We start from the raw sequence: 27,547 nt of genomic DNA on the forward strand, positions 1-27,547 counted from the left end.
GCTGCTTCTCACTGAGGAGCTGCAGAATAATGGAGGCACATCATGCAGCAGGTCTCCCAGCCTCCAGCCCAGCGCACATCTGAAGCAAGGATTCACAGAACAAAGACTTCCATCTTCATTTTGTCTTTTTTTGTTTAGATGAGGGACTGTTTGGACCTCACCATGTTTCTCCCAACATAAATCAAACCTTTTTTCCCCCCACTAATTTCTACTGTAGGCAGCATTGTTACTTGTATGGGAGGACCTTATCTGGACTCTTTTTTTCTTCTTCTTCTAGTAGAACAGTAGTTGTATTATCTGGGTGCGGAGATGGGCCCGTGTTTTGCCCCACAGATGCGTGTTTCAGCAGCCAGGGCGCAGCCGCTGCGCCGCCTCGGTTAAAGTGCACCGCGCGCAGGTTTTTGTCTGGAGGATTTGCGACATGGGCTGAGCTCCTGTGATGACTCTGTTCTCCTGAAAGCTGCTCAGATAAGCGAGGATGGACGATCGGAGGGGGAGAGACGGATACAGCTTTGATTCGCTTTGGTCACAATTTTAGAGATTTGCGCATTTTTCCGCAGAAAGCGCGCGCACCATAACAGGACACAGAAGCTTTTTGACGCACCAGACCAGGACTTTGAAAAGGAACATTTTATTGCAGCTTTTTGTTGTGATTTATGGATTTGTCATTTTTATTCTCAGTCATTTAACTGTAAACCTAAAAGACTAACAATGAGTCGCGTGTCCTTTATGTTCGGTTCATCAAAGTGTTTTAAATGAACCAAAGCAGAAGTATAAAGTAAGAAATGTTTATTTTTTATTTCCATATGAGTTGGTTTTGATAAATACATCTGATTAGAAGCGGGCATTAGGAGGCACAACCCTCAGATTGACATTCGGAACCACTTTACGCGCGCGCTTCGTTGCGCTCGGTTTGGAGAGTTTTCAGCGCTTGCAACACTCAGGGAGAACCGAGCCTCCTCTCTACCCTCCCGCGCCATGTGGCTCTCCTGCCTCCCCCTCCTGCTGCTGCTGCGGTTCTCCGGTGTCCCGCTCGTGGAGGGGATCAACACGTGCCAGTCCATCAACCTGGAGGCGCAGAAGTCGCGGCGCATCGAGGCGGTCCGCGGGCAGATCCTCAGCAAGCTGCGCATCCGCAGCCCGCCGGACGACGACGACGACCCGCCGCCGGGCTCCGTGCCGCCGGAGGTCATGCTGCTCTACAACAGCACGCGCGAGCTGCTGAAGGAGCGCGCGCGGCTTGCCGAGTCCGCGTGCGAGCGCGAGAGCAGCGAGGAGGACTACTACGCCAAGGAGGTGCAGAGGATCGACATGATGCCCCCCCGCACGGACTCAAGTGAGTGACGTGAGAGATGGGGCTCCTCAACTTGTGGTCCGCGGGCCTCAGGCGGCCTTGTGAAGAATGTTCTGGGATAAGAGTTTAGTACTGTGCAAAAGTCTTGAATCATCCCTGTTTTAAACATGAAAGACTTTCTTTTAATCCTTTAACCCTCAGGGTCAATTTGGCCTTTGGGTCAAATTGACCCAAAGTTACAAGGGCTTCTCCACCTCTCTCTATCTCTCTCTCTTCTAGGGGCTTCAGGAGGGTTAAAGTGGTTTTGATCGAATCATCTTCAGGCTTTCTGAAGGTCTTTACCTGTTTGCACTTCGGTAGCCCTGTCCCTGGCAGCATATTGTGCAGCGTTAGGGTGTGATTAAAATAATGAGGAAAACAGAAAAGTGGAAGATCAAATAAGACATATCAGGCCTAAAAAAGAGACCTGACAGATGCAGCATCCTCCAGCTGATCGTTTACAAGTAATAAAATGTTAGATTTGTTTCATCTTGACTGATCCTGGTTGTTTAAATGTAAAACATAATAATTATTAGAAACACTGTCCTCACCAAATAGGTTATGGATTCAAAAGATTTGCAAGTGTCCCAAAGGCACACGGAGCTAATTATGTCTCACGGGCTTCAAGAGTAACGTGCAGAAAGCACCTTAGGACAGTTTTTAGTCATTAAAAGAAAAAGTAGATTCTAAGTATAGTTGGATTTAATTAGCAGTATTAAGTTGCTTTAGTAGCTCATATTATTGCTTTAATCTATTTATTTTGACAGATAAAAGTTAACCAAAAGCATTGAATTCAAGATAAAACATCTGTGTAATTTAACAACACCCAAATTAAATATTTTAGAGTCGACTGTGTGACAAGTTTTCAGCTAATATCTAGTTGAAAACTGCCTTGTTGGTAATAAAAAAGTATTTTATGTGTCAAGCTGTGAAAGAAAGAAATGGGAAAACATGTCTGTGACAGGCTGCTGGTAATGGATCAAAATGAAAACTGTCGACACAGCACAGCTTCATCCTGTGACCCTTTTCTTAAACCTGAATGATTCATGAGCCAAAGTTACAGCAATAAAAACAGACGTCTCGGACAGTGGTGTTGTACTACAGTGAAGATGAGTGAAAAAGAAGCCAAAGTCCAAACTCCCGAAGATCTCCAGGAAGCCTGAGGAACTTTTGATGAAGACCACTTTAAAGGATGACAAGAACGTCTGTTTTATTGGAAGCAAAATCCAATAAAATGAGGCATGACTCATGAGTGTTGCACAGCACCGTATGATGGCACCATGTGGTTTTGATTTAAACCCTTTAAACGCGACTCTTTAAGTCTGGCATCAAAAACCACTTCGTACAAAGAATAGAAGCGGCTCTCTGTTAGTCTTTATGTTGATTCCTGTTAGGATAAATAAAGAGAACGACACAAGAGTCTTAATGTGACCACATCTGCTCTGGTAAAGGTATTCAGATCTCAGCAGCACACTTATATGAATATATTACTGAATAACACACTAATATCGACCTGTAATGTTACCTCTGACCTCTTTGTTCACGATTGCTTTGTTCAGTTTGTTGGAATTTATACAAATAACACTTCAAGTCCCCTATTTATTGTTTATTATTATCATTAATAACTCCAACCTCATAGTTCTGAGCAGCTAGAATGGCATAAGTAAATAAAAGTTTCAAATATTTGTCAGTAGCTCAGACTTTAAAGACGTATTTTACACAAGAAGAAGTGTTTTTGTTCTTGTTTAAGCAGCTATGCCCTCTGCTACTAGAGAGGCCTGCAGAGGAACCCCTGAGCAAGGCACTCTGATTGCTGTGGTGGCAGCTCACACTGGTTTTTGACAGATCCTGTGTTGGAAATTTGAGGGTAATGGCGTCAAATACCATAATTACATAACTGGAGGTGATTTTTCATGCAGTAAAACCCATCAGTCAGCCTTACGTTAAACATGAGAGCCAACACATTTCTGCTCAGGCCTGTAATTTAGCTCGGAGACGCTCAGCAGCAGTAATTATGTCCGAGACAATGCCTCAGTCCCACAGTCTGAAGAGGAGCGGAGGACGTATTCGGCTGTTAATCCACTTTTTCCTGATTTCTTTTGTTCCCATCCAGATGCTGTGCAGCCAGCAGCACCCAGCCTTTATTACCGAGTCGTCCACTTTGACGTCAACGAGGTGGACCTGATCAACAGCACTCTGGTCAAGGCTGAGTTCAGGATCTTCAGGGCTCCCAACCCTCAGGCCCGGTCCTCGGAGCAGAGAGTGGAGCTCTATCAGGTGACCGGAGACCCCATTTCTGTCAACGAATAGCTTTACTGAAGAAGCTGAAACTGAGCTGTTAAAGCTAAAAGGGGCGGAACACTAGCTAGAAGTTAAATAAAGCAAAACGCTAGCTAAAGTGAGCAAAATACTACTTAAAAGCTAAAGAGAGCAAAAAGCCAAAAGTAGCAAAAGACTAGCTAAAATGAGCAAATCCCTAGCTAAAAGTAACAACAGTTTAGCTATAAGCCAAAAGTAGGGAAAAGGTGAAAAGTAGCAAAATGGTACCTAGAAGCTAAGATTAGCAGAAGATGGCACAAAGTAATCAGAAGTAATTAAACTGCAAAAAACATCTGAAAAACATAAAAAAAACAGGACAATAGTGTAAATTTTGAATCTGCATTCTCTCTGTAACACATCTAGTAACTTTTTTTGTCATTTTATATCCAAATAAACAAGGATGTTCAAAGCATTCTGTGGTTCTGGACATTAAATCTGTTATAAAACCAGATGTTATGTTGGACCTAAAACTGTTTGTTGCATCAGCTGCTCAGACCAGAGGAGGACAGCACCTCCACTCAGCGCTACATCGACTCCCGCACCGTTCAGCCGAGAGCCAAGGGGGTCTGGATCTCTGTGGACGTCACAGAAACCGTTAAGGACTGGGTGTCAGATCCAGGTCTGGTTCCGAGCCATCTCCCCCCCCATCGTAAGTCCCACAGCCGGGTTTGAACAGTTCAGCTCATGTGTGTGCTTCTTCCTTCCTCCCAGAGAACAATCTTGGGCTGAAGCTGGGCGTCCACTGTCCCTGCTGCACCTTCGTCCCGTCCACCAACAACATAGTCCCCAACAAAAGTGAGGAGCTGGAGGCGCTGTTTGCGGGTTAGTTGCTGCTGGTTCTGGTTTGACTTTGGTGCATGGAAAGTTTCAGCCTGACTGGAACGATTTTGGTCTTCTCTGAAGGCTCTTGATGTTGGCTGATTGGCCTCGGCTGCTCTGAATTAGTCGGAGCTACATGTCAGAAGTAGCTGTTGAGGTAACCACAGCGCATAAGTAAACGGCACGACAACTAGAGCTGCGACGGAGACGTCAAACTCAACCTCCGAGGATAAATGCAACCCTGGAGAGTTCTTATCGCCCGCCGCCGAAGGCGAAAGGGAGACACCACTTACCAGGACTGTCTGTCACCAAAATATTTCACAAACAATTTAACACAATTTTATGAAACTTTTGCACTGGATCTGCCTCTACATCTGGTTAACTTTTGAATCCATCCCCATTCAAGATGGCCGCCACAGCTAGCTGATCTTAGCAGATGCAGAAATGGCTACATCTCTGCCAGTTTTACAGATATTGATCTAAATTAGTAGCCGAGAGTCATTCACAGCACATAATATGAGCGTGGCATCTTGTGATGTTGTGAATACAGTAACGTCATTTTCAGTGTTTGACCAAAATGGCCGCAACGCCATCCTTTCTAAGCCTAAGATGACCTCAGTGTAAAACTCTGGCATGAAAGGTGGCGGGCGATATGCATTCCCTCAAAGAGCGCTAGGCCTTTAATTTATTATCCTGCAGCTCCCAAGTTGTGAGCATAAAGAAGAGTGTGTTACGTAAACGAGTCGTGTACCTCGGTGCAGGAATAAAGGTGAAAGTGTTCCTCCAACACACTGAGAGACTGTTTAACACCAGACGGTCTGTGTTGCTTCATGTTGCCCCTCAAATTACAGCACGCTCAGGATTTACACTCAGCTCTGCCAAGTTTGGATTTTTATATGCTTTTTTTGTGATACTGTTGTAAGACAAGCAGGGGCTTGTGTTGGGCTGTTGTGCTCCCGCGGCTCAGGAAGAGACAGAAAAGTCAAGCAGCCAGACAATCTGTCAGGCCCATCAGAACATCTGGGTTTCGTTTTGTTTTCGCCTGTTTAATCCTCTGTAAACTTTAGAACCTGGAAAACAAATTAGTCCCACTACTGCTTTCTGAGAAAAACAAAGTCTTTGGAGAAGATAAATCCTCTCCGTAACAGCACCTCTGCTGAATGTTTAATAAGTGTAAGAATTAAAACCTTTTTTATTGTTGGATGCTTTAAAATTAACCACGTTTAAAACAGAAGAAACGTTCATTTATGAGCTTTTTCGTTCACTTGTTATTTGGGTTCTGTGAAAAGTTACCAACATCTTACCCGTTGCAGATCGCTCTTTGAACGACCTCAGTTTGGTGAAACAGAGCTCAGCTCTGACCAGACAGATGAGCTAATGGCTAGTCTGAGCAGGGCTAAAACCAAGTTGGATTTCTGTAGAAATTAACTCTATTTCTCCAAAACTGAAGCCGTCCAAAGACCTGCTGTATCTACAACAGGTAAGATACTGGAGAAATACCAGTTTTTGTGCAAACGCAGCGTGGATGCTGAGTGCTACATGACTTTAAAAGAACCAGAACACTGACGAAAAGTAGCAGAACGCAAGCTAAAAGCAGCTAAAGCTTAGCCGTAAGCTCAAAGTAGCAGAAGGCTCGCTGAAAGTAGAAAAAGAGTAGCTAAAATTGAAAACAGAAATAAGTTAGTTAAAAACAAAATGTGGTAAAGGCTAATTAAAAGCCTAAAGTATTAAAAGACTAGCTAGAAACTGAAAGAGGCAAAAGGCTAGTTAGAAGCTAACGGTAGCAAAAACAACAAAAATGCATGCAGAAGCAACTTTAACGAGAACAATGTTTCTGAAGAAACTGATGAGATATCAGTGTATTTGTTTAGAGAAATTATCTGTAAATGTAATTAAATATGTTGAAAAGTATAAAAGTTATAAAAAATAAAAGTTATAGCACCCATTGATATATGAACGGCTAAAGTAGCAAAAAGTCTGCAGAAGTAATTACATTGCAAAGAAATTATAAAAAACCCATAAAAAAAAAACCTCTAATTTATGACTTCAAAGATTGTTTCACAATAAAAAGAGACACATTATTTTTCTTTTTCTTTGAGAAAGACTGAATGTAATTTAGTTTTGGAGGAGTTGAGAGCTTCTGTCCTGACCGTCACATTGGGCTCTCCGTAGGTGTGGACGATGAGCGTCTCCGTCTGATGAGGAAACAAGGTCAGGTCAAAGGTCAGGCGGACTTCAGCACCAAGACGCCGCACCTCATCCTCACCCTGCTGCCCAGCGACAGAGTGGACAACCTGGCCAGGAAGAACCGGAAGAAGAGGGCGGCCGCCACGGACACCACAACCTGCTCCCGGTAAACCGCCAACCGGCCGCTCGTGTGCGGTTTTCTTTGACTGACAGCGCTGAAACTCCGCCAGGATTTGGAGTTCTGTAAATCTGATGTATAGTTGTGGCGAATTTCTTTTTTTTTTTTTTTTCCCCTCTTCCTGACCCACTTTGCAGACTATTGTGAGGCAGAACTAACAGTAGTGACCCTGTGTTTAGAGGCGAGCAGGGTTTTATTTAGACTACCTCGCGTTGCAGGGGGACGCTCTGGCAGCCTCGTGTAGTCATTACTTTGTGATGGCTGGTTCCTCAGTGGTAACTTGGTGTCATTTTCCCATGACCCAGATCTGAATGGCTGCCCCAGACATAGGAGCTGAAATGCGTTTTGTCTGCCTTTGTGTGTCTCAGTGGCTCGGATCAGGGCTGCTGCCTGCGCTCGCTCTACATCGACTTCAGACGGGACCTCAACTGGAAGTGGATCCACGAGCCAAAAGGCTACAAAGCCAATTTCTGTGCCGGCAACTGTCCGTACCTCTGGAGTGTCAACAACCACTACAACATGGTGAGTTTCAGGTGACGTCCAGTTCTGTCAGAGGACTTTTTAGCAGAACTGAATCTCTGCATCTGATCCCCGCTCAGGCTTTAAATGATCCCCCACCTGTCCTGGCAGAGGGTGATAATTTAACAGCCTGTGTCTGTGTGTGTTGGTGGATTTGTTAGCAAAGTATCTCATGAACCACTGGATGGATTTTAATGAAACTTTCAGAAAGTAATCGTTGTATGTACATCTACAAGATGGCTGCCACAGCTAATAGACCTTAGGCTATAACTCAGTCAGGTTTACAGATATTAAGCTAAAACTGAGAATAGTTGATACGGAGTCATTCTCAGCTCAAACTCCATCTTTGTTTAAAACTTTAGCTTCTAAGGTGTCGAGCGATATGCACTTCTTCAAAGAAGGCTGGTTTCAATAAAAGATGATCTCCTGTAGTTAGTCATCAATAAACCAAGGATGTGCCCATCACAGTTTTCAAGCCTGATTTCTGATTTTTGTAAATCTCTGACCTGCTGATTTTGATTTTAGCCAATTCTAGTTCCTCTCTAAGAATTCTACCATAAAGGATTATAATTTCTGCTTAAATTAAAAACTCGCTTACCTTCATAAACCAGATTGTAGCTTATTATCTTTCATCTTTTTTTTTTTACACCTTCAAATATTAAAGTACACTTACAGATATAACTAACTAACTAACAACATTTTACAGACCAAAAACATGTCAGAAACTAGCCGCTTGACTGATGGACTGAAAAAAAGACGCTTAGCTTATCTGTGGTGCATTTAATGACCAAAATAAATGTTGTAATAAAAGAAAAAGGAGACAGGACAAGACCGTTTTATGATTTTTGACAATGCAATCCTTAGTTTGTAAAAACAAAAAGTTAGGAAAATTAAAAAAATATGTTTTGTTTTTTTTCTACAATGAATACCTTGCTTAATTCAGCAGGACAATGCCAAACCACCTTCTGTGTGTTACAGCTCAGGTTCTGCAGTGAAAGGCAGTTTGGCTCTTTGCGCAGCACGTTCTGAAGCAAACAGCTGAAATCTTATAACGAGAAATGATAAAAAAAAAACTTTAAAACTGGAGTCGGTCTTACTTTTCAAACACTTACAGAGTCGCTAAAAGACGAGACGATGCAACAAAGTGGTTAAAAATGCTCCTTTCCAAACTGTTCTTCAGCTTCTTCAGCTGACAGCTTGTTTTTGTACTATTTTTTATTAAATATGGGCTTTTAATGATTTTTCAAATCATTGCATTCTTCTCTTTATTTAGAGTTTTTGTACAGCGTGCCAACTCCTTTTTGGAAAAGAAATTCCCAACAACCATTTCCACTGAGGCCAAGTAAAGACAAATGAGGTTTTTTTTTTTGTTTTTTTTGTTTTTTACTTGTTTTTTTTCAAATCATATTTTCATCTGATCTGAAGATTCATGGTCTTTTGTGCTGAATAATTTCAGTGGAAACACTGACAGACATCTCAGAGTGGAGATGCAGCCAAACGACATAAACAGAAACATCTGCGATTGTCAGAAAAACCCGAGCAGCTTCTCGGTCGTTCTGGTAAAATGCTCCCTTCTGCTCCCAACTCCAATCAGTTCTCAGCTCGACTTTAATGCACAGTTTGACACACGGCTGAAGCCCCCCCCCCCCACACACACACACACACACTCCTTAAATGAGCTTGAAGTGCATTGTTTGTGGTGACTGAACACCACAGTTAGCTCACGCTGGTTAACCCCAGACTCATAAATGGGCTGCCACCTCTCAGAAGTTTGTCACAGAACATATAGGTTTATACGACACGGCGTGTTCGTCTCATTGACCTCAGTGGTCCACATGGAGACTTTAGGACTGTTAAAACCCCACCAAGAACTTCTCATACTTGTTGGGCTTTCATATTTATTTTGACACAGACGTTTGCAGCAGTGAAATGTTTTGCCTCTGAAAGGGTCTCAGGGTGAAGTAGGATCGATTTAATGGTTTTTGACAGGATTTTATTTACTCAGAAAACTTTCATCTAAAAGCCTCAGTTAACAACATATTTATACTATCTTATCAAGGCTGCATGGGTGTGATATGATGAAATCTGATTGTTGTTGTCAAGAAGTCAAGAAGTGTGGAGACTGGCTACAAAGCTCTCCACAATGATGAAAAAACAAGTTTTTCAGGTCTGTTTGACTATTTTGATGTCTGATGTGTTCTACTCACTTTAACTTTTTACATGTAGCTTTGTTTTAAAATCATTTCTTTTAAAAGTTTGAGGGGTTTCTAGAGAAAACAAATGTGGGAACTAAAAACCACACGGGAGGTTGAGCCGTCTAAAATATTTATGTGTCTTAGAAATGTCAGTTTGACGTGACGTTTCACCGATTCGTAACGGAGCCCACCAGTGCCTGAATGAACATTCAGGAAGTCTGGAACCTGATGATGGTCAGACCAAAGCCTTAAGATCAGACAAGTCAGGGTTACAGATCATTTGTGGGGATGTGTGAACCTTAAAAGCAGGACTTTTAAAGGTTTGTCTGAAATGTCTGGATGATTCTGTGAACAAGAGACAAAAATCTAAAGACCTAAAAGCTTAAATGTAGATTCTCAGTCATCCAGGACATGGTGAATAAAAAAAGAGTTGTTTTTACCCTTTTTTGGGTTTACAGACCTAAAGAAACAAAGGCAGAAGTCGTAAAGTGTTTGTAATGGAAACCAGCATCTGAACATCACAATAAGGGCACCTCTACACTCGAACAGTGTTATCATTCTGTGGGAATTAAATATCTTTCTGTGACAGATCTGTTAATCTAAGAGGGGAAACTGATACAGAAATGTGGAGTAAAAACCTGCGTTAAGCCGGCCGGAGTCTGTGCAGGTAAACAAATATGGTGGAATCAGACAAGAAGAATCTCAAAGTAGTTTAGGTGGAAACTTAAAAGTGAATCTGTTGCTGAACACGACACAGAAGGGAGAGCTCGAGTAAGACAGAAGACAGCTGTCAAGAATAAATCCCAAATTTTGCTTGCACATTCTTTATTTCAGGACACATCAGACACCGATATGAGAAACATATCGTGCAGATTTTGTTTCCTGCTTTATGATTTATATTGACCGGTCTTCATGAGCATAATACCGAGAAAAGAGACGAGTTCCTTTAAGAAAACTGTGAAAAACAGAATTTAGACAAGCAGTGTGGTTATGGTTGAGTGTTTTTGGACAAAGAATGGTCATAAGCTCCAATGGAACGGCTTATTCCCAGCAAGACCTGAAGTTATTTTAGCTGCCAAAGGTGCTTTAACAAAACACACTAAGAGAAGAGTCTGAACAGTTGTGTAAAATTTTCATATTTTTATTGTTCCGTAAATTACGAAAAATCTCTAGCATCCTTTTCTTACTTTGTCCCTGTTTGGAACTGCATGTACATTTCTAAGCAAAATGAAAGATGGGGATGAAATAAAAACGTGAAAGAGTCCAGAAAGTTTCCATCAGGACTGTATCTTGACTGAAGTTTTATTTTTACTGTACAGTTGTGAGAATGGCATCAGTTTTCTTATATAACCCTGTTTCCCACAAAGTCAAACCACACGTTAGTTGCCTGGCAGTGCGGGAAAACAATCTCACAACTCAGTTGTATAACAACTAAAAACGCTACGGCTTGGCCAAACCCCCGCGCTGAGGCAGAATCTCATCACTCGCTGTAATAAGATGGTTAAGAAAATGTGCTTTCGGGGCTTTTTTAATAAAACGCGCCTCCTTTATTTCCCGGTCAGATCCTGCCCCTGTACAACAAGCTGAACCCTGAGGCCTCGGCGACGCCCTGCTGTGTTCCTCAGGACCTGGAGCCCCTCACCATCATGTACTTCATAGGCCGCACGCCTCGAGTCGAGCAGCTCTCCAACATGGTGGTCAAATCCTGCAAGTGCCGCTGAGGGACGCGGAGGAGAACTTTTCAGGAGTGAAACTGCAAACCGCTCCTCTAAGATGGAGCCTCTGCTCTGTTTGGTCACAAAGCCGAGTCAGGATTTTATTCTTTACAGTCATGAAAGCTTCTCTTTTTTAAAAATTTTCTTCAATTTTCCATTTGGTATAGGACACTGTAAGTATGACGACATAGCTTTATTAAACCAGTGCTTGTGTATTAAAACTTAAAGTTGTTGTGTGATTTGGCCCCATTTGGTCTGAATCTGCCCCGTGATAATATTCCTGCGGCGGGGCAGCCCAGACGTGTTTGTTTTAGGTTTAAAGGTGTTGATTTGAAGGAGAAATGAAGGAGGCAGGGAACAGATAGAAAAAGGGAGGCAGGAGCTGTGTCCAGGCGGAGGCCCCTTGCCAGCTCTCTGCGGTCCCGGGCTGAAATCTACCCGCCGTAAACAGGATGTGAAAGGTTTCCAGACACCGACCCGACCACTCACAGAACGCCAGATTTAAACACTCCCCTCATCTCCTCTGTCTCCCTCTCTGCCTGTTACTCGAGGTTCTGGGATTTGTGGTGGGAGGAGAGAGGGAGAAAAGAGAGGCTTTGAAAATGAGACGTGGGATGGATGATAGGGCTCGTTTTGGAACAGCTACACGTTTGGAAGGTGGTATTTTGCAGCTTTGGCAAATTTGTAACTATTTGGGTCTGACTCATACATTATATAATCACATGTTCAGGCTTTTTTTTGTTTTGTTTTGGGTTTTTTTTTTTCTCTCAATATGCATTTATTATCTTATTGTAAAAAGCTGTTGACCCGTTGCTCATCCTGTGCTGTGATTATATTTTGTCGTACCTGTTTTTACCACCAGCCTCACTGATTCAGAGCCTTCCTACACCCAGCTCTCCACACAGACCACTTTTGATAGAATGTCTAAACGCTGGAAATAAAAAACATCCCAGGGACTCATTTTAAATATAGGCTCTCTGGTATGCCAGTGGTTTGTGTGTGAGAGGGAGACAGAGAGCAACGGGGTGTGTTTTATGTGTGTGTGTGTGTGTGTGTGTGTTGGGTGAGGTCATGCGTGGTGGGACAGAAATGATTCCTTAAGGTTTATTGTGAGTTTTATTGTAATTGTATATAAAACACATTGGCAGGAGATGTTGTCTTTGTGACCCGTCTAAAAGTAAGATGTGGATTTTTTCTTTTATTGTTAAGTATGGGTGTGTGTGTTTATAAAAACCTGGGTGACAATAAAGTTTTAGTACAACAGGAAGTAGTCCAATCACAACATATACAAGGCTGCCACAGCAACAACAACAACCAGCTATAAACGTATTAGGCAAGCCGGCGGTTTTCATAAGCTGACTGGAGTCATACCATAACCGCAGAAAATATTGGTTTTAATTTGTCTGCCTTTAAAAATGTGTAACTGGATACCTCAAACATGATCCTGGTTAACACTTTGTGCAACAGCTGCTCGGAAAAAAACAAACAAACCTGCTGTCAGAGTAGATTAAAATATAGTTTCCTATTTATGTATCACTTTATCTTAGCTTTTAGAGGCTGAAATCTACGATACTTCAACCAGGAGTTTATTTTAGATCCTGATGTAATATCTAAATGTTAACAAAATGTATGACATTTTTAGGAACTTTCTTGCAGCAGTTCTTTTTTAACTTTTCACCATCTGACCCACAAACAGTAGCAGACCCAAGTTACCACTGGGTTACAGATTCGCACATTGCTAATTAGCAAATTAAAGGCATTGCCATAAAGAGAACACAACCAACTTTAACAACATTATATTAATCTCTGCTCTTTGGTTTAGCAGTTATAGCATAAATGTGCATAAAATATGCTGTTGACGATCATTTTTTAAGTTAATTTTCCTGTAATTATCTGAAGATTCTTTACGTTGTGTTTCGTGACTCCCAGTGGGGTCTCTACCCCGACCGTTTCACCACAGTCCTATTTATTCAAGCCTCCAGCAGTATAAAATGTAGTCAGCACTCTGCATAAACAGTTCTCGAGTTGTGAAATTTGCTCCAGACTTCCAGATTCATGACTGAATAGCTCCGGTCCAGCTCACAGCTCTGCCAATAACTAAGCTAAATAAATAAAGTCATAAATAAGCCTGCTGTGAAAGCTTAACTAAAAGTTCAAACTTTCATCTAAGTTTCCGCAAATGTATTTTCTAAATGTCTGAGGATATTTCTTACTTAAAAATGAATAGAATCTAAATTCTTTTTGTGTGAAATCTTGCTTGATTGTACATAACTTTGTGAGATTTCATGTGATCTTGGTGCTCAGAGTATGTGTTGGAGATGACTCTCAGCTGCTACCGCTCGACATCTGTAAACCTGACAAACTTACAGCCATCTTTGTGTTTGCTAAGGCAGATTAGCTTGGGCGTCCATCGAATTGGGTTGGCTTTGAAAGTTAATCAGTTGTAGATATTCATCCGTTCACAAGAAGAAGAGGAACACACAAACACACACAAATACAGGCAATAAAAATCAAAGCTGATAGCTCACATGCTAGTGTTAGCATGTTGCTAACGTGGAAACTACGGCTAATTGGACTTTAAAAATGTGCCTTAATATGCATGTTGCTACAGTGTTTCGACACATATGAAGCAACATAATTTATTCTTATCAGCTTGTTGAGCTTATATTAGTTAATTTGGTCACGAAGGAACATAATGAGCTAACTCTGCTGGTTTTCTAACCTGCAACAGGAGCTCAAGTTCAAACTCAAATCCGGCTCCATCATTTTTGTTACAGATTCTTTAAGGTTCCCCAAATTAATTTCCTATCAGTTAATAAACTGATTTACTTTAGGAGTCAACCTGATTCAAGTTGCCCGCCTTTGCTGATTACCTGAGTCAGTCTGACAGATATGGAGTTAAAATCTGGGGTGGTAGTAGCTGAGAGTCATCTCTCTTCTTACACTGAGTGCTGACGGATCAGGCAAGATGAACTACGGTGGGTGATATGCACTTCTTCAAGGAGTTCTCGTTTCATATTTTACAGATTTGTATCTAAACGGCCTCTGACGTCAAAATAGAAATTCAAAGTGTTTTGCGGACACTTGTTTTTTTTAAGACGTGGTGAAGTTGCTCCTTCGTTGTGTGTGTTGGGGGTGTCAGAGCTTCAGCTGCGGCGAGGCTCCCCTCGAGTAAACTAGCCCCTGCATCTGTTAGTCTTTTCCACTTAACTACCTCTTGCTAAGTCCAACCTGTACTTATCCCATGACACAGCTCCCTGCTGTTCCGTCTCACACTGGTTCCTTATGTGCTTGGGAGACACAAATACTCCAGATATTGACCCCCCCACCTTCATGTTTGCATGCACGCCTTTCTTTCGTCATAAGCCATGCTTGTGCCTTTAACCTTGGCTGTGTGCGCACACCCGTACATATAAACATACACATGCCATGATTCATGAGTCTGGTTTTCAACACGTCAACCGAACCCGTCACACCGACCGAAAATGTAAAAGGGCCTTTGATAGAAGCTGTAAAACATTTATGAGAATGAACAGAGGGTAGTTTTTCTTTCTGTACCTCCTGGTTTCAGCTCACATTACAGGTTTGGATGAAACATCAGGCTGAAGTCATTTATGCTTATTTCAGGCAGCTCTCGGGGCAACAGGACGCCGTGAACACAAAATAAAGTTATACAAGCAGCAGATTGAGACACAGGAGTAAACACAAGATACAGATCTGTGGTCTCGGCGTTACACTCTCCAGCCAGCAGCTCAGGATGTGTAGCTGGGGCAAAAACAGCTGGAAGTCCAAAACTACAGCAGCCGTGCTGTTCTGTCTGTACGCAGAGGAGGGCATCGTTTCTGTAAATTTATCTTCACAGAACCTGCGCCAAGTCATGCTACACCTGCTGTCCTCATCAGGCAGGGTGCACGATGGACAGATGTCCCTTTAGTTACGCTGCTGTTGGCAAAACATCTTAATAACGTCACTGACCTCCTGCGGCGTATAAACAGAGTACCACCGCTGTAAAAACAATGTGTTTCTCTGGCTCTTGTGTTTGTTTGTGCCCTTTTCCTGTTTTTTCATCCTCCAGCAACTCGAAGCAGATTAACGTCCTTCCTGACCTTTCTGCAGATCTCTTCCTGTTCCAATAAAAAAACACTGCCTGCCAATCTGTGCTGGCTCAGAGACTCAGAAACCTACGGTTTACTGGTTTCTAAATCAACATAATGAACTGAAATGGGTTTAACAAACTTATTTACTTGTTCTGTATATTGCCCTGAGATCATGTTTGTTGTTAATTATTGCTATATAAACTGAAATAAATAGAAACTGAGCACTCTAAGACAAAGTTGACATGAGATTTAGTGGATTTATTGTTGTTTTTCTTTCTGAGTATCTCCAAATGACAAAAGCGTGCTAAATTAAATTTGGATTTTTATTTTATTTTACCAGCAGAAATGTGATTATTTTCCTAAAGGGCATGGGTCTCATTTTGTTTAGGGCTCATATTCTGACTGCAGCACAAACAAAGAACCAAAACGTTCCAACATGGAGCTGTTGAAGGAACAGAAGGAGAAATACTCTGTAGCAGCTGAATCTGTTGTCAAATCTTAATGTGAACTGACTGCGTTTAAATTGTCGAAGACAAAACTGGCTGAAAAAATCCCCAAACAGCTGAAGTCAGATGCAGTAAAGGTCTGCCAAAGCAGCAGGAGGGAGGAAACGCATTCTTTACTGATGTTAACACGTTACAGACTTTAGACAAAAAAAGAAAAACATTTTATTTTGTGCTTTAGTCAATTATTTAGATCCTTTGCTGTAGAAATACTCTTAAAATAAAGCAGAAAATCCGTACTTTAGGCCTACATTCATAGCGTTTGGTAAAAGTTGTAATTTTTAAAGCTGCACTTTTCAAATATTTCCACAGCTAACTTTAAACGTACATTTAGATTTATGTCAATCATCCAGATCTGGGGTTTGGATTTACGTTGAACATTGAGATTTAATTGCAATATTTTTCTAAAGCGAATGTGTGGGAAGAAATGGTCTTTGTTTGCTAATGGTGTATTTAAAGAATTAGTGTCTTTGAAAGTTTTAAAAAGGATATTAATTTGAGCATTTTTGTGTCAGGAGAGTAAAATGTTTAAACTAATAAGGCAGCCTAAAGTGCATGTCTAAAAATTGAGTCATTTTGAGATCACACACAGAGAAGTAGTTAAAAACAGCCACCCTAGGTCAGGATTCATAATGAAAAAATTACAGATGGGTCCCAGTCGGTACACCACCATAAGTCACCTTCTTCTCCTTCCAGCCTTCTGTCAACAAGTGACAAAATCTGTGGGAGTCTGGATCTGAGTGTGGGCTCGGTCTGATACTTATTCTGGCCTCAGTGGAGGGCGTAACGCCACAACAGCCTCCCGAACGAGTTTCTGCTTCGTGGACGCAGGAAGTGAATATTTATCCCACATCCACCGAGAGTCGAGTTCATTCAGGTCTCCCAGGGTTCAGGTCGTGTCACATCTTCTGCTCGACAGTGGATCTGGATTAATGCACAGCGTACTTCTGTTTCCTGACCGAGTGAGCACTCAAACATCAGCTGTTTTTACAGCTCACGATGCTGATTTTCATGTTTTAAGTGAAACACCACAGCAGTAAGAAGTGGTGTTCTGCCTCTGTTTAGGAACGCTACGCTTTGTGCGATTTAAATGTTTCATTTTGTCATTTTTGTGGGGTTTTTTTTTTTTTCAAACAAAAACAATCAAATGAGCTCTTTATGGAGAAAATACTTCCAAGGCATTAAAGTGACAGGTTGTATCTTTTGAACTGAAGTTCTGTAGAAAGGTTATGAACTTGTTGTAGATAGCTATTTAAACAATCCCCCCGTCCTAAAACAAAAAAAACAGTTGATTTCTGACTGGATTGATGAGCTAAAGGCTAGTCTGAGCAGGGCCAGTTTCAAAGTGGACTGATGCCACCTTAAAACAACTCCAATCTCAAAAACAGTTCATGCAAAGGCAACTTTACAAACCTTCACATTAATGCCAATTTTGCATTTCGTGGTTGTTTTGGTAGAAATATTTTAATATTCCTTAAAGAGAGGTGCCTCGGGCTGCACTGGAAGTGCTACAGCTAGCTGCTGCTCCAAATAACCACAGAATTGACTGTAAATCACCTTGTAACATTAAACTAATGTTGGTGTAAAGATTTATAAAGATGTTTTTGGATAAAACAATCTGAATGTTTCGATCTTGGAGTTGTTTTTAGCCCTGCTCTGACCAGTCGTTAGCTCCACAGTCTGGTCAGAATTAAACTATTTTTATCCAAACTGAGTTCATTCAAATAAACATCTACAACATTTTTCATACATTTTCACAGAACCCCACTTCAGATAGTCTGCTGCTTTAAGTGAGGTTCACACAGATTCTTAACAAAACAAATAAAAGTAAAATCATTACTTTGGTGAGTTTAAAATTGAAGATGGGATGTTAAAAACCTTCAGGGATGTCTTATGATGCAACTCATGACAAACATTATATAAATAACCTCCTTTAAAAAAACATTATTAGATTTATTGTTATTGAAGAATTTTCTGCCACATAAACAACTATAAAGACCAACACATACTCAGTCATACTAGAGTTAAAAAAAAACTTCTTTTAATCCTTGTTTTTTGACTTATAAAAAATATTTGTGCAAAATCACCAAAAAAAAACCAAGGCATTCCAATCAGTATTGAAGGGAGCACTGATATTAAGTCAGGATTTGTCGTTTTTTGCTCTTTTAAACCTTAAACACATTTAAGAATAGGTTTATGAATCAGCAAATGGAAGCACCAGCAGGGGAAGCAGTGACTCACTTTTCTTTATCCCTCCCGACGCTGATCTGACTGCGTGAACATCCCGTCATGTTTTGAATCTATTGTTGTGGTTCTGGTTCAGATCCTGACACTTATTTCTAACTGTAGCTATAAAGTGTGTAACTTTTCTTTTTTTAGCAGCCTTATTTGAAGCAAGGCTGCTGACTGATACAGCAAAACCATAAAGTGCTCAGGCCACAAAGGTCTCACAAAACCATCCCTAATCTGAGGTTCGAGGGGAAATATTTTTGCTAAGAACAGGCTGAAAACAAGAATAATGTGTGACGATATCCAGAGAATGATGTGACAAATCTTCTGCTTGGAATAACTGAAATGTCCTTTTCTTTTTTTGGCTTAAAACTTATTGTATGAAGCAGATTAAAACAACCCACAAACCAGCTGATCTAGTCATGCTAGCAGTGAATAGCAGAGTCAGTGTGTTTTATATTTGGCCACAAAGCAAAATCTGAAAGCTGGATCTGGGAGACTAACCGTTGATGATGGGTGGGTGTTACAGGCTGAGTTTTGTGTGTTCATCAGAGATCCGTGTCTGTCTGAGTCTCTGATGGAGGAAGGTCCGAGGGAGACGAGTCTGGAGGAGGCGTTGGGGGATTGGATGGAGGCTGCATGCTGGGCCTCCTCACCTGCACGGGGCTCCACGTGTGCGGCAGCTCTCGCCTCACACTCCTCCTCTTGGTTTTCCGCGGCCGCCTCGTTTTCTCTTCGCCCGCCGCAGACTGGGCGAGGTCACTCAGGGTGTCTGAAGACTCGTCGATGTACGCCAGGTTCTCCCCAAAGAAGTCCAGCAGCTGGCAGTCAGGTGAGGGGGCGATGGGGCAGCGAGGGGAGGGAGGACGAAGTTCAGGGGTAGGAGGGGAGGACTGAGACAGGAAAATTTGAACAGGTGACTGATTGTGGTGACTGCTTGCTTCAGATTCCAAGTGCTCTGCAGAAATCTGTTTGTCTTTTTCTTGTTCTGTGTTCATCTGTGTAAGAGTCACGTCCCCCTGCTCCACCCTGCTGACGGGCTGGAAGATGGGGAGCACTGAAAATGACAAAGACACCGAGGATCCCTCTGACCTGGAGTCAAACGGAGACTCGGACCCAAAGAAGGATCCCTCCTGCATGGCTGCTCCTGTGGAGTCCAGCTCTGAGGTGGATCGGGCCACAGGGAGGGAGAACGAGCGGGCCAGGAGGTGGTGAAATGACCTTCCCTGGCCCTGCGCACCCACAGCAGGGTCCGCTCTGCCTCCCACCGCTGCTCTCAGGGCCGTTGCCTCTCCAGCTGCGCTCAACCGTGGCCGGGTCTTTGCCACCACAGCCCTCTCTAGAGACGAGTGCGTATCCAGCTGGCTCATGGAGATGGAGAGGCCGGCCCAGCGGTTTGGCAGGTGTCCATTCTCAGATCCGCCTCGAACCAAGTATCCCAGAGTGCCCTGGGCTCCTCGCCGGATGCGACGCCGCTCACTGCGCTTCCAGCGCCGGCGCTGAAGGAGGAAAGGGTCATTAAATTCCAGAGGGTTCGGGATGCGGAAGTCCATGTTCTGGGTCCAGTCTGTGGCGTGGGCCCTCAGCTCCTCCATCTGAGACGGACACAATCAGAGATGAGAAACTACTGCGGCTCCTCCTCTTGGTTCACCTAAAAATAATCTCTCACCTCGGCGCGGGTTTTCTTTGACAGAACCCTCAGCCAGTTGGCAATCATGGTGAGGATGGAGGCAAAGTAGGCCAGACCAAAGACGATCCACAACAAGACCAGAGGCTTAAAGATTGTCCCACCTTCATAACCTCTACCTGGGAAGAGAAATAACCAACTTAGGAAGGCTTTAAAAGCCCAGTGATTATCCAGAAAACAAAGACAAGTTGCTTTTTACTAAGATGATAATGATTTAGTCTTTTTTCCAGCAATATTTAATCACAACTTTTTCCTGCAGGCTGTAAGGTAGTTATATCAAAAAGCCACATATATTTAGGAATGTTTATTATAAAAAAAGAAAACAAAAAGAGACAGAAATACAGTAAATGTTACAAAACAGTCTGAAAAACAGACAATAACTGGTAATTTCCCTGCTGAGGGAAAAATACAGTAAACAATTCTTCTTATTATTCTAATAATAATGTCTTTGTGTAGGTTTTAACCCTGAGCAGGAACCAAGACAACCCTGCTGTTTTAAACCACGAAACTGTGTGTGGGTCAGAACCTGGTACGTAGTCTCCAAATCCAACCGTGGTGAGCGTGATGACCACGAAGTACAGCGACTCCAGAAACGACCACTTCTCCACTTTCTGAAACACCACCGTCGGCACGGCGAGGAAGATCAAGCAGCCAATCAGGATGGAGAGAACGGCCGAGATCACGCGCACAGTCGTGGGCTTGATCTTACGTTTCTACAAGAGAAACGGCAACGAGCGCGGGATTAATCGCTATCAAATTTTTAAACCGGAAATGGTTTAAAGAAAATTAAACAAACATTTACATCTTAAAGAAACAACAACAAGCTGACAAGTCACTGAGGTCCTAGTTTCTGTGAAAAATTGGCCAAAATACCACAGACACAGCATCTTCACCCTCTTTTATTAAAAGTGGCATTGGATGGGACTCTGACTTCACCCCACTTTTCTGTAAGTGTGCATTAAGAGCCATACGTCATTTAAATCTGGTCTCAGCTTAGATTTTTAACTTTTACAAACAGAAATATTATGATATTCCTGCCTGAAAGGCTTCAGGCTGCACCAAAAGTTCTACAGTTGCTTTTTGGGCTTACACATAACCATAAATCTTTCTGTGTAATGTATGTAAGTTCACAGTTTAAATAGTTTAAAAAGCTTTCCGCAGAACTCTGCTTCTAAAGATCTGAACTATTGCTTTAAATAAAAAAGTAGCGCATTCTCTCTTTCTTAGATGCAGTTCCTGTGTGGCTGCAGCGACAACACATGAAACATATTGTAGGGTTAAATAAATAATCACTTACAAAAACAGTTTTCTTATTTTCTCTTGTTGTGAAGGCAGCTGCTTTTTGTGACACATTTCCTTTATTTCTCCCCTGTAAATTTAGATGAAGTAGTTTACTAATTGATCTAGTTTAATAAGCACAAGTACAAAGTGCCTCAGCCTCCTGGGTTTTAACGGTGATTTGTTCGGGTGTAAATTGAACTAAGGTTTGGTTTCTGCACAGGACAGACCATTCTCACCAAAAAGAGGGTCTCAATCTTGGCCACAGCTTTCCGCAGCACCGTGCCCATGTGGTCCCCCACTCCAGCAAGCAGGATGCCGAACATGGGGATGCCGAACAGGGCGTAACACACACAGAACAACTGGCCGAACCTTGTTCGAGGTGACAGGTTACCAAAGCCTGTTTCAGAACCAAAAAAAACAAAAAAAACAATCAGAAGTTAGACAAATGAACGAGGTCAGGAATGAGTCACTTGAAGGTATTTTACTAGCATGGCTTTTGACACGAAATCTAAACAGTGTGTCCAGATTATTTGTGAAAATGTTGTATTATTTCCATTCCCAGTTCTGTGATGTTTCTTAGGCAAACAGGACGACTCTGACGGGCTCATTAGCTCCGTCAGACACGAAGCTACAGGTCACGACATGTTTCTGACATGTTTGCCGCTTACCTATCGTGGTGATGATGGTACCACAGAAGAAGAAGGCAGAGCCCATGTCCCAGCGGCTGGTCAGGTTGGGAGAAAGGCTGCTAACGTCCAGACCTGCCTCGACAGCAGACACCAGTTTCTGCGAGTATGGGATGTAATTTACTCGTAAATGACCCGTAAACACAAACTCCCTCTCAAACTCACTTTAGCGTCATTATTTCTATTTTCTGTTTTAATAACTCGTATCCACAGAGCAGCACATAACAGACAGAAGCTAAATAAACCAACAAGGGAATAACTCTAAGCAGCATGTGGTAAAGACACTGAAAGGTCAAGCCTAAGGAAAGACGTTGAAGACTCCTGAAATTGTCTGACTTTATGTAACAAAAAAGTTAATTTAGACTGTGAGGCTGCAGTTATTTGTCAAGATTTTCATTGTTTTAAATTAACTGAAGCACATTCAGAGAATACATAATGTAACTTTTACATTTGTTACAATTATAGCATGGTTAATTTTAACTTGGATAAACAGGGCATAAATGGCATCCTCAAATCTAAAACAACATATAAAAAAGTTTAGGTGCCTAACTGATGCCTCAGAAAGGAAATAACACCGTGAAAAAATTCACTAAATGAGTAACACATCTCGTAAGGAAGGTCTCAGTCTGTAGGACTGATCGGATCAGGCTGATAAGAAGGAGAATGTTTGCTCAGTTTGTCCGATGATACCTTTAGAAGCTCGTGGAAGTCCACCTCGGAGACGCAGGACCTGTTATTGAGGAAGACTTGCTTGGCCTTCAGCAGGTTTTCGTGCGCCTCGCTCTCCTTGGGGGTCTCCAGGGTGACGAAGACGAGCGCTCCCATCCCCAGGTACAACATGACTCCTGTCAGCAGGGTAGTGAGGGTGGTGCATCGCATTTTCTCCCAGTCGACACCCCTGCACCTCCAGGGTTTAAGGTCCGAGCTCAGAGGCCAGGGTCAGGTCGGGGTCTCCGTCAGGATACAGCTGCTCATAAACAGGAAGTTCCTTTAGAGAAGTGTTACGTTTGGGAACACGGGTATGTCTAAACAAGCCACAGCAAGTGTTTTACACATGTGTTAAACTAAAGCAAAATAAAAGTATTGAACAGAATCAGGATCAAACATGTACATTAGATAGTGTCGGACAGCATCAACTTTGACCCCCCCTTTAAAGATTTTTCTACACAGAAGACTTATAATGGTGCTTTTTCAGTTCCAAAATGGGCATTAAAAAAACTTCATAATGTGATTTCAGCATGAATAATAATAGGTACATTCCTTTTTTAATGAAATAAACCTTTTTATTAAATGAATCAGCCAAATCAAGCAGATAGCTTCAAACTGTGCTCAGCTTTTATTTTTATAATCTGTCATGAAGCGAGGAGGTGGGGACTCTCTCCCCCCATTTTTCTGCAAGTTAAGTTGAGGGTGGGGAACAAAAAAACCCTTCATGACTACAAACTTAGCCGAACAACAATTTCTTGGTTTGAGGATGATGACAGAAGTAGGAGTGCTTAAAGAAAACCTGCTGAGGACACAGCGCATTAATGCTTGAACTAGTAAAAAGATATCTACAGCTCTTGTTTTCATGCTGCATTATTTAAAAGCAGCTCAACGTAAAAGTCCTGAAGAGAAACGACGTGATTAAAATACAACAAAGTGAGATGCAAAAAAATAAAAACTGTGAAATACCCCTTTAAACGGGGGCATATCTGGACCGACAGATTTATCAGTCCAGATAAAGATTTTTTCCTTTGTGTCGCTCTGACGCAGTCTGTGATGTTACTGACGTGAGGACCTGTTTAACTTGGAGGGGACCAGGAAACGCTCAGAAAACAAAACCATACCAGAAAGCTAACCTTACGATGAAAAACATGAAGTTATATAATTTTAAGTCTTTTTTTAGATAAAAAAAAGAGAGATAACAATAATAAAAATAGAGATACCGACTGAGTTCACACCAGAAAGCAGAAATAATTTAACAGTCAAATGTTCCTTGTTGTCTTTTTTAATGTATAAAGAATATTAACATTTAAACCGTACCTTTCCTCACTGATGTCAGGAGTTCATCCTTCCTGCTTCATTCTTAATCTCACTGCTTCTGTCCTGCATCCTTACGGTTCAGAAATCCAGCATTATGGCTCCATTTTTGTCTCTTTCAAGCCATTTGAGCACTTTTGGCACATACCAAAAAAAAAAAAAAAAGAAAAAAAAAAGATTAAACTTTTGCAAATTGTAAAGCTTTATTTGGCTATACTGAAAGGTTCTCAGCTTGCACACTTTCCACCATGTCTTTTAGCAAGATGTGAGTCATCAAATAGTGTTTGCATTGCAGGGAATTTATCAGAACCAGTAAAAAAAAGTGAGACGAAACAGACCACCCTGCCAGTGGTCCCGCATACGATTAGGCTCTGCCAAAGACTCCAAAAACAGACTCAACAGAATCAAGAACACGCTAAGAGCTTATTTTCCTTTTGTTCGCTGTGTTTTCTTTGAACTGTGTTTACCTTTTGGACAGGCTCTGGGACAAACAGGGCTGGGATTTAGGAGCTTCCCGCCCCGGGTCGAGCGGTTCTGGTCACCAGCACGTGGACTCTGACAGTGTTCTGAGACTTCCCAGAGTCTGGCCCAACTGTTAGCATTCTGCACTAATAAACCGCTGGCTTTGTGTTGTGTTTGGAGACGTCTGACCCTCTGCCACCGGCTTCAACTGTGACAGATGTTATTAGTAATCAGAGGCCAAACCTACGCTGGCATATTCTGATATTTTGCTAGGATATTAACTGAAGGGGGACTTTGGGAGAGGAGGGACGTCGGACTGAGATCTAATCTTAAATTAAACACCGAGGCAGGTGGGGCAATGAATCACGAGCTGAACTGTTTGGAAAGAAGCACGAAGGCAAAGACAAGATGTAAACAAGCTCCTCTTAGGTTTACTTTTATGGCAGGTGTTTAAGACAAACCTCACCAAACCAAGAACATCAAAAGGATAACTGTCATGTTCAGTTTGTGGTCCACTTTTAAAAGCTCAGAGTTTCTCTTAAAGCTCCAAGAAATCATGCAGTCATACCAAAACATGTGGCTCGATCGAGAACAGTGTGCTGGCTTTCAGCGGCGGTATGTCGCGCAGTGTTGACAAAATTAACGAAAATTTTGGAGAAAGGCATAGAATGGAGGTCAATGGGGTTTTGGTCCAACACGTGAGGAAACTCATCCCTGTGTGGAGCTCTGCAGCTCAGGCATACTTCACTGTGGAAACGTCATTCAACATTTAAATTTTTTTTTTTGCAAATACACTCGTGTTACTCCCACCTGTTTGGCACATCCACAGATTATACATCAAAACAGAAGGATTTCTGTCTTCTCTCGCTCAGTTTGTGTCTCACTGCTGTAGGACTTGTGCTTTTCTCTCAAATCCCCCAGAATGCAGAGAGCAAACACCAAAGCATTTAGACTTTAGTAATATTTTAACTCAAAACATTCTCTTCAACATCAAGTTGTCGTAGGAACATAAAAAGTCACATCTAAGACCGTCAACATCTTCCATCACTCGCTGGTCAAGAACTTTTCAGACCTGACTCGTTGTTTTTGCAGAGCCGCTGCTTCTACTTTCCAGTCTGCATTTCTTGTTCATCTCTCATTAACTTGGCAGTCAGGGAGTGAGAGACAAGTGTGTAGTTACCATGGTGACCATAACGGTCCACTGGCGGCAGCTTTGATCTTCTTTCTCCTTGCATTTCTTATACACGTCACACATTCAAAATGTCAGCATGTTTCATAGTTTAGATCAATATGATGTTTTGCAGCACCTTTCAAAATTCTTCAGAAGTTTTTAATTTTTTTTTTATTGCGCTCACTTTGAATCTTAATCACGTGTGCATGCACATGGCCTACATGATTTTGAGACACCACTCCTAGTTTTGGAGCCAATCTTTATGACTTAAGATGCTCTACAAGCAGCTGGTGGGGAAACTAGAAACCACGGATGCACTGATTTTACATTCCTGTGGATTTATTGCATCTAACAAAGAAATAAATTGATAAAAACTCCTTTTTGCACTTCATATGAAGAAGCCTTTTTCAAGTCAGAGATTTTTTTTCTTAATGACCTCAAAAATGTGAACCTCAGGATATTTTTAACCTTAGTTCTATTGTTACAGAACCTACTAATAATTTCTGTGTAAAGTAGTCATGACTTAAGCTGGTTAATTACAGTTATACGCTCTGCAGCACTATCAGGTTAAAAATATGGTTATTTGGGTCTCTGTTATTGCAGTTTAATAACATCTCATCAGATTGAGGTCAAAGACAATTGGACCTCTGCGCTAAAAATATATCTTGGAGAAAGAAAGAAAAAGAAAAAAAAAAGTTTGTGGTTTCAGTGATACTATAATGGCAAAACAGCAGTAAATTCTGTAAGGCGCCACACAAGAACAAAAGAAAGCCAGGGTGGCTGCAGGCTACACCCAATAAATTTGAAGTTACTCCTGCTGCAGGCTGTTTGACAAAAAGCAGCCTGTTCGTGCCACGGAGGAAGAATCGAACGCTTTGTGGACAAACCTCCAGAGATCAATAAGACTGCCCGTGGGAGAGGATGCAGGATCTACTGAAGGATTTACAGTGAAGGGTGAAAACGAGCTCCTTCAGACATAATTGTGAACTATTTATTGGCGAGCCAACACTGACGTCAGAAGCAGATCACAGGTTGCAGCGCTGCATGGTTTCATGCTCTGGGAAAGAACAATCCTTAAAAATAAACTTTGCCTTGTGGCAGGAAAACCGCAAAATACTTTCAACGTAAATCTTAAAATCAAGCCTTGGTTTGCTCCTTTTTTCCCCCCTTTCTGGTCTGTTGTTAAAACCACTGAAATATCAGAACTGGGAGATTATGTTACTAGACATGATAACTTTTAAAAAAGAAAGAAATGCTCAAGAAAAGGCCTTAGAGACACGCAGCATGCAAAGAATTTTTCCTTATCAAGATAAAATAATAAACAGATCCACAATCTGACATTGCAATAATCCTAAAAGATTATTAATGCATTTCTTACCTTGAGTTTTCAGAAACAATGTTGTTCAAGTTTTCTTCTTCTACCATTCAGCTGCAAGAGAGAAGCTCTGTGTGTGTGTGTTTTCTCCTTGGTAGGTGTTTCTCCCCCATTCTCATGACCCTACATCACTTGGGCAGAAGAGAGCATATCATTTGAGGAGGAGGAGATGAAGGAAAGGACGAGGCGGAGACGTGCGAGTACGTGAGAAGTCCATTACAGCGCTGTGAGCGTGATTAAATGGCGTCGCCGCAGAGGAAGAGCAGAGGGCCCGGAGTTTCCTGAGCTGGATGTGGGGGGGCTTAGCGCTCTAAATCCATCGCCTTCCCAGCTTCTGTCTTTTTGAGAAGCAAATAAGTGACACTTGTTTCTTTAAGTTCAGAATTATGGTGCTCCCGTTTTCTAACACTTGAGGAAGATGTGCATTGTGAAACGGAACAGAGCCCCAAAGCTGGAAAGCATTTCTCTTCCATCGACTCTTTAATTCAAGACCGCTCCTTGAAAGCTTTCAGCACCTTCTCAACAATGTGCTTATGACCAAGAGGCAAAGGAAGAGCACTTTGGTAATTGCGGAAATACTTACGTGATTTAACCGAGATATTGTGCTTAAAAACACTTTGAGGCTCTCTTCATTGGACCGCACCACTCGTTTAGACCTAATTGTGTAAAAACTCCTCATGTGAAAAAAAACAAAACAAAACCGGGCCCAACTTCACAGCGCGGAGCTAAAAGGTCAACAGACCAACTCCTCAGACTTAAAGGCGCTTCA

General features: G+C 42.0%; 2 protein-coding genes across 2 annotated transcripts; one reads left to right on the forward strand and one right to left on the reverse strand.

Moving 5' to 3' along the window:
- On the forward strand, positions 1–15,598 carry tgfb5 (transforming growth factor, beta 5). The gene is made up of 7 exons (XM_017408486.2): positions 1–1,336; positions 3,447–3,610; positions 4,139–4,271; positions 4,364–4,474; positions 6,644–6,824; positions 7,205–7,358; positions 11,113–15,598. The coding sequence occupies exons 1-7, from the start codon at positions 979–981 to the stop codon at positions 11,269–11,271; spliced, it is 1,260 nt and encodes a 419-aa protein (XP_017263975.1). The 5' UTR covers positions 1–978; the 3' UTR covers positions 11,272–15,598.
- Positions 15,599–17,821: 2,223 nt separating this feature from the next.
- On the reverse strand, positions 17,822–27,488 carry kcnk4a (potassium channel, subfamily K, member 4a). The gene is made up of 8 exons (XM_017408169.3): positions 26,782–27,488; positions 23,774–23,904; positions 22,439–22,715; positions 21,731–21,848; positions 21,299–21,459; positions 20,308–20,494; positions 19,764–19,900; positions 17,822–19,689 (listed from the first exon to the last, which is right to left on the reverse strand). The coding sequence occupies exons 3-8, from the start codon at positions 22,625–22,627 to the stop codon at positions 18,643–18,645; spliced, it is 1,839 nt and encodes a 612-aa protein (XP_017263658.1). The 5' UTR covers positions 22,628–22,715; positions 23,774–23,904; positions 26,782–27,488; the 3' UTR covers positions 17,822–18,642.
- Between the last annotated feature and the right edge of the window lie 59 nt (positions 27,489–27,547).

This window comes from Kryptolebias marmoratus, linkage group LG9 (assembly GCF_001649575.2).
Source record: "Kryptolebias marmoratus isolate JLee-2015 linkage group LG9, ASM164957v2, whole genome shotgun sequence".
Taxonomy (NCBI): domain Eukaryota; kingdom Metazoa; phylum Chordata; class Actinopteri; order Cyprinodontiformes; family Rivulidae; genus Kryptolebias; species Kryptolebias marmoratus.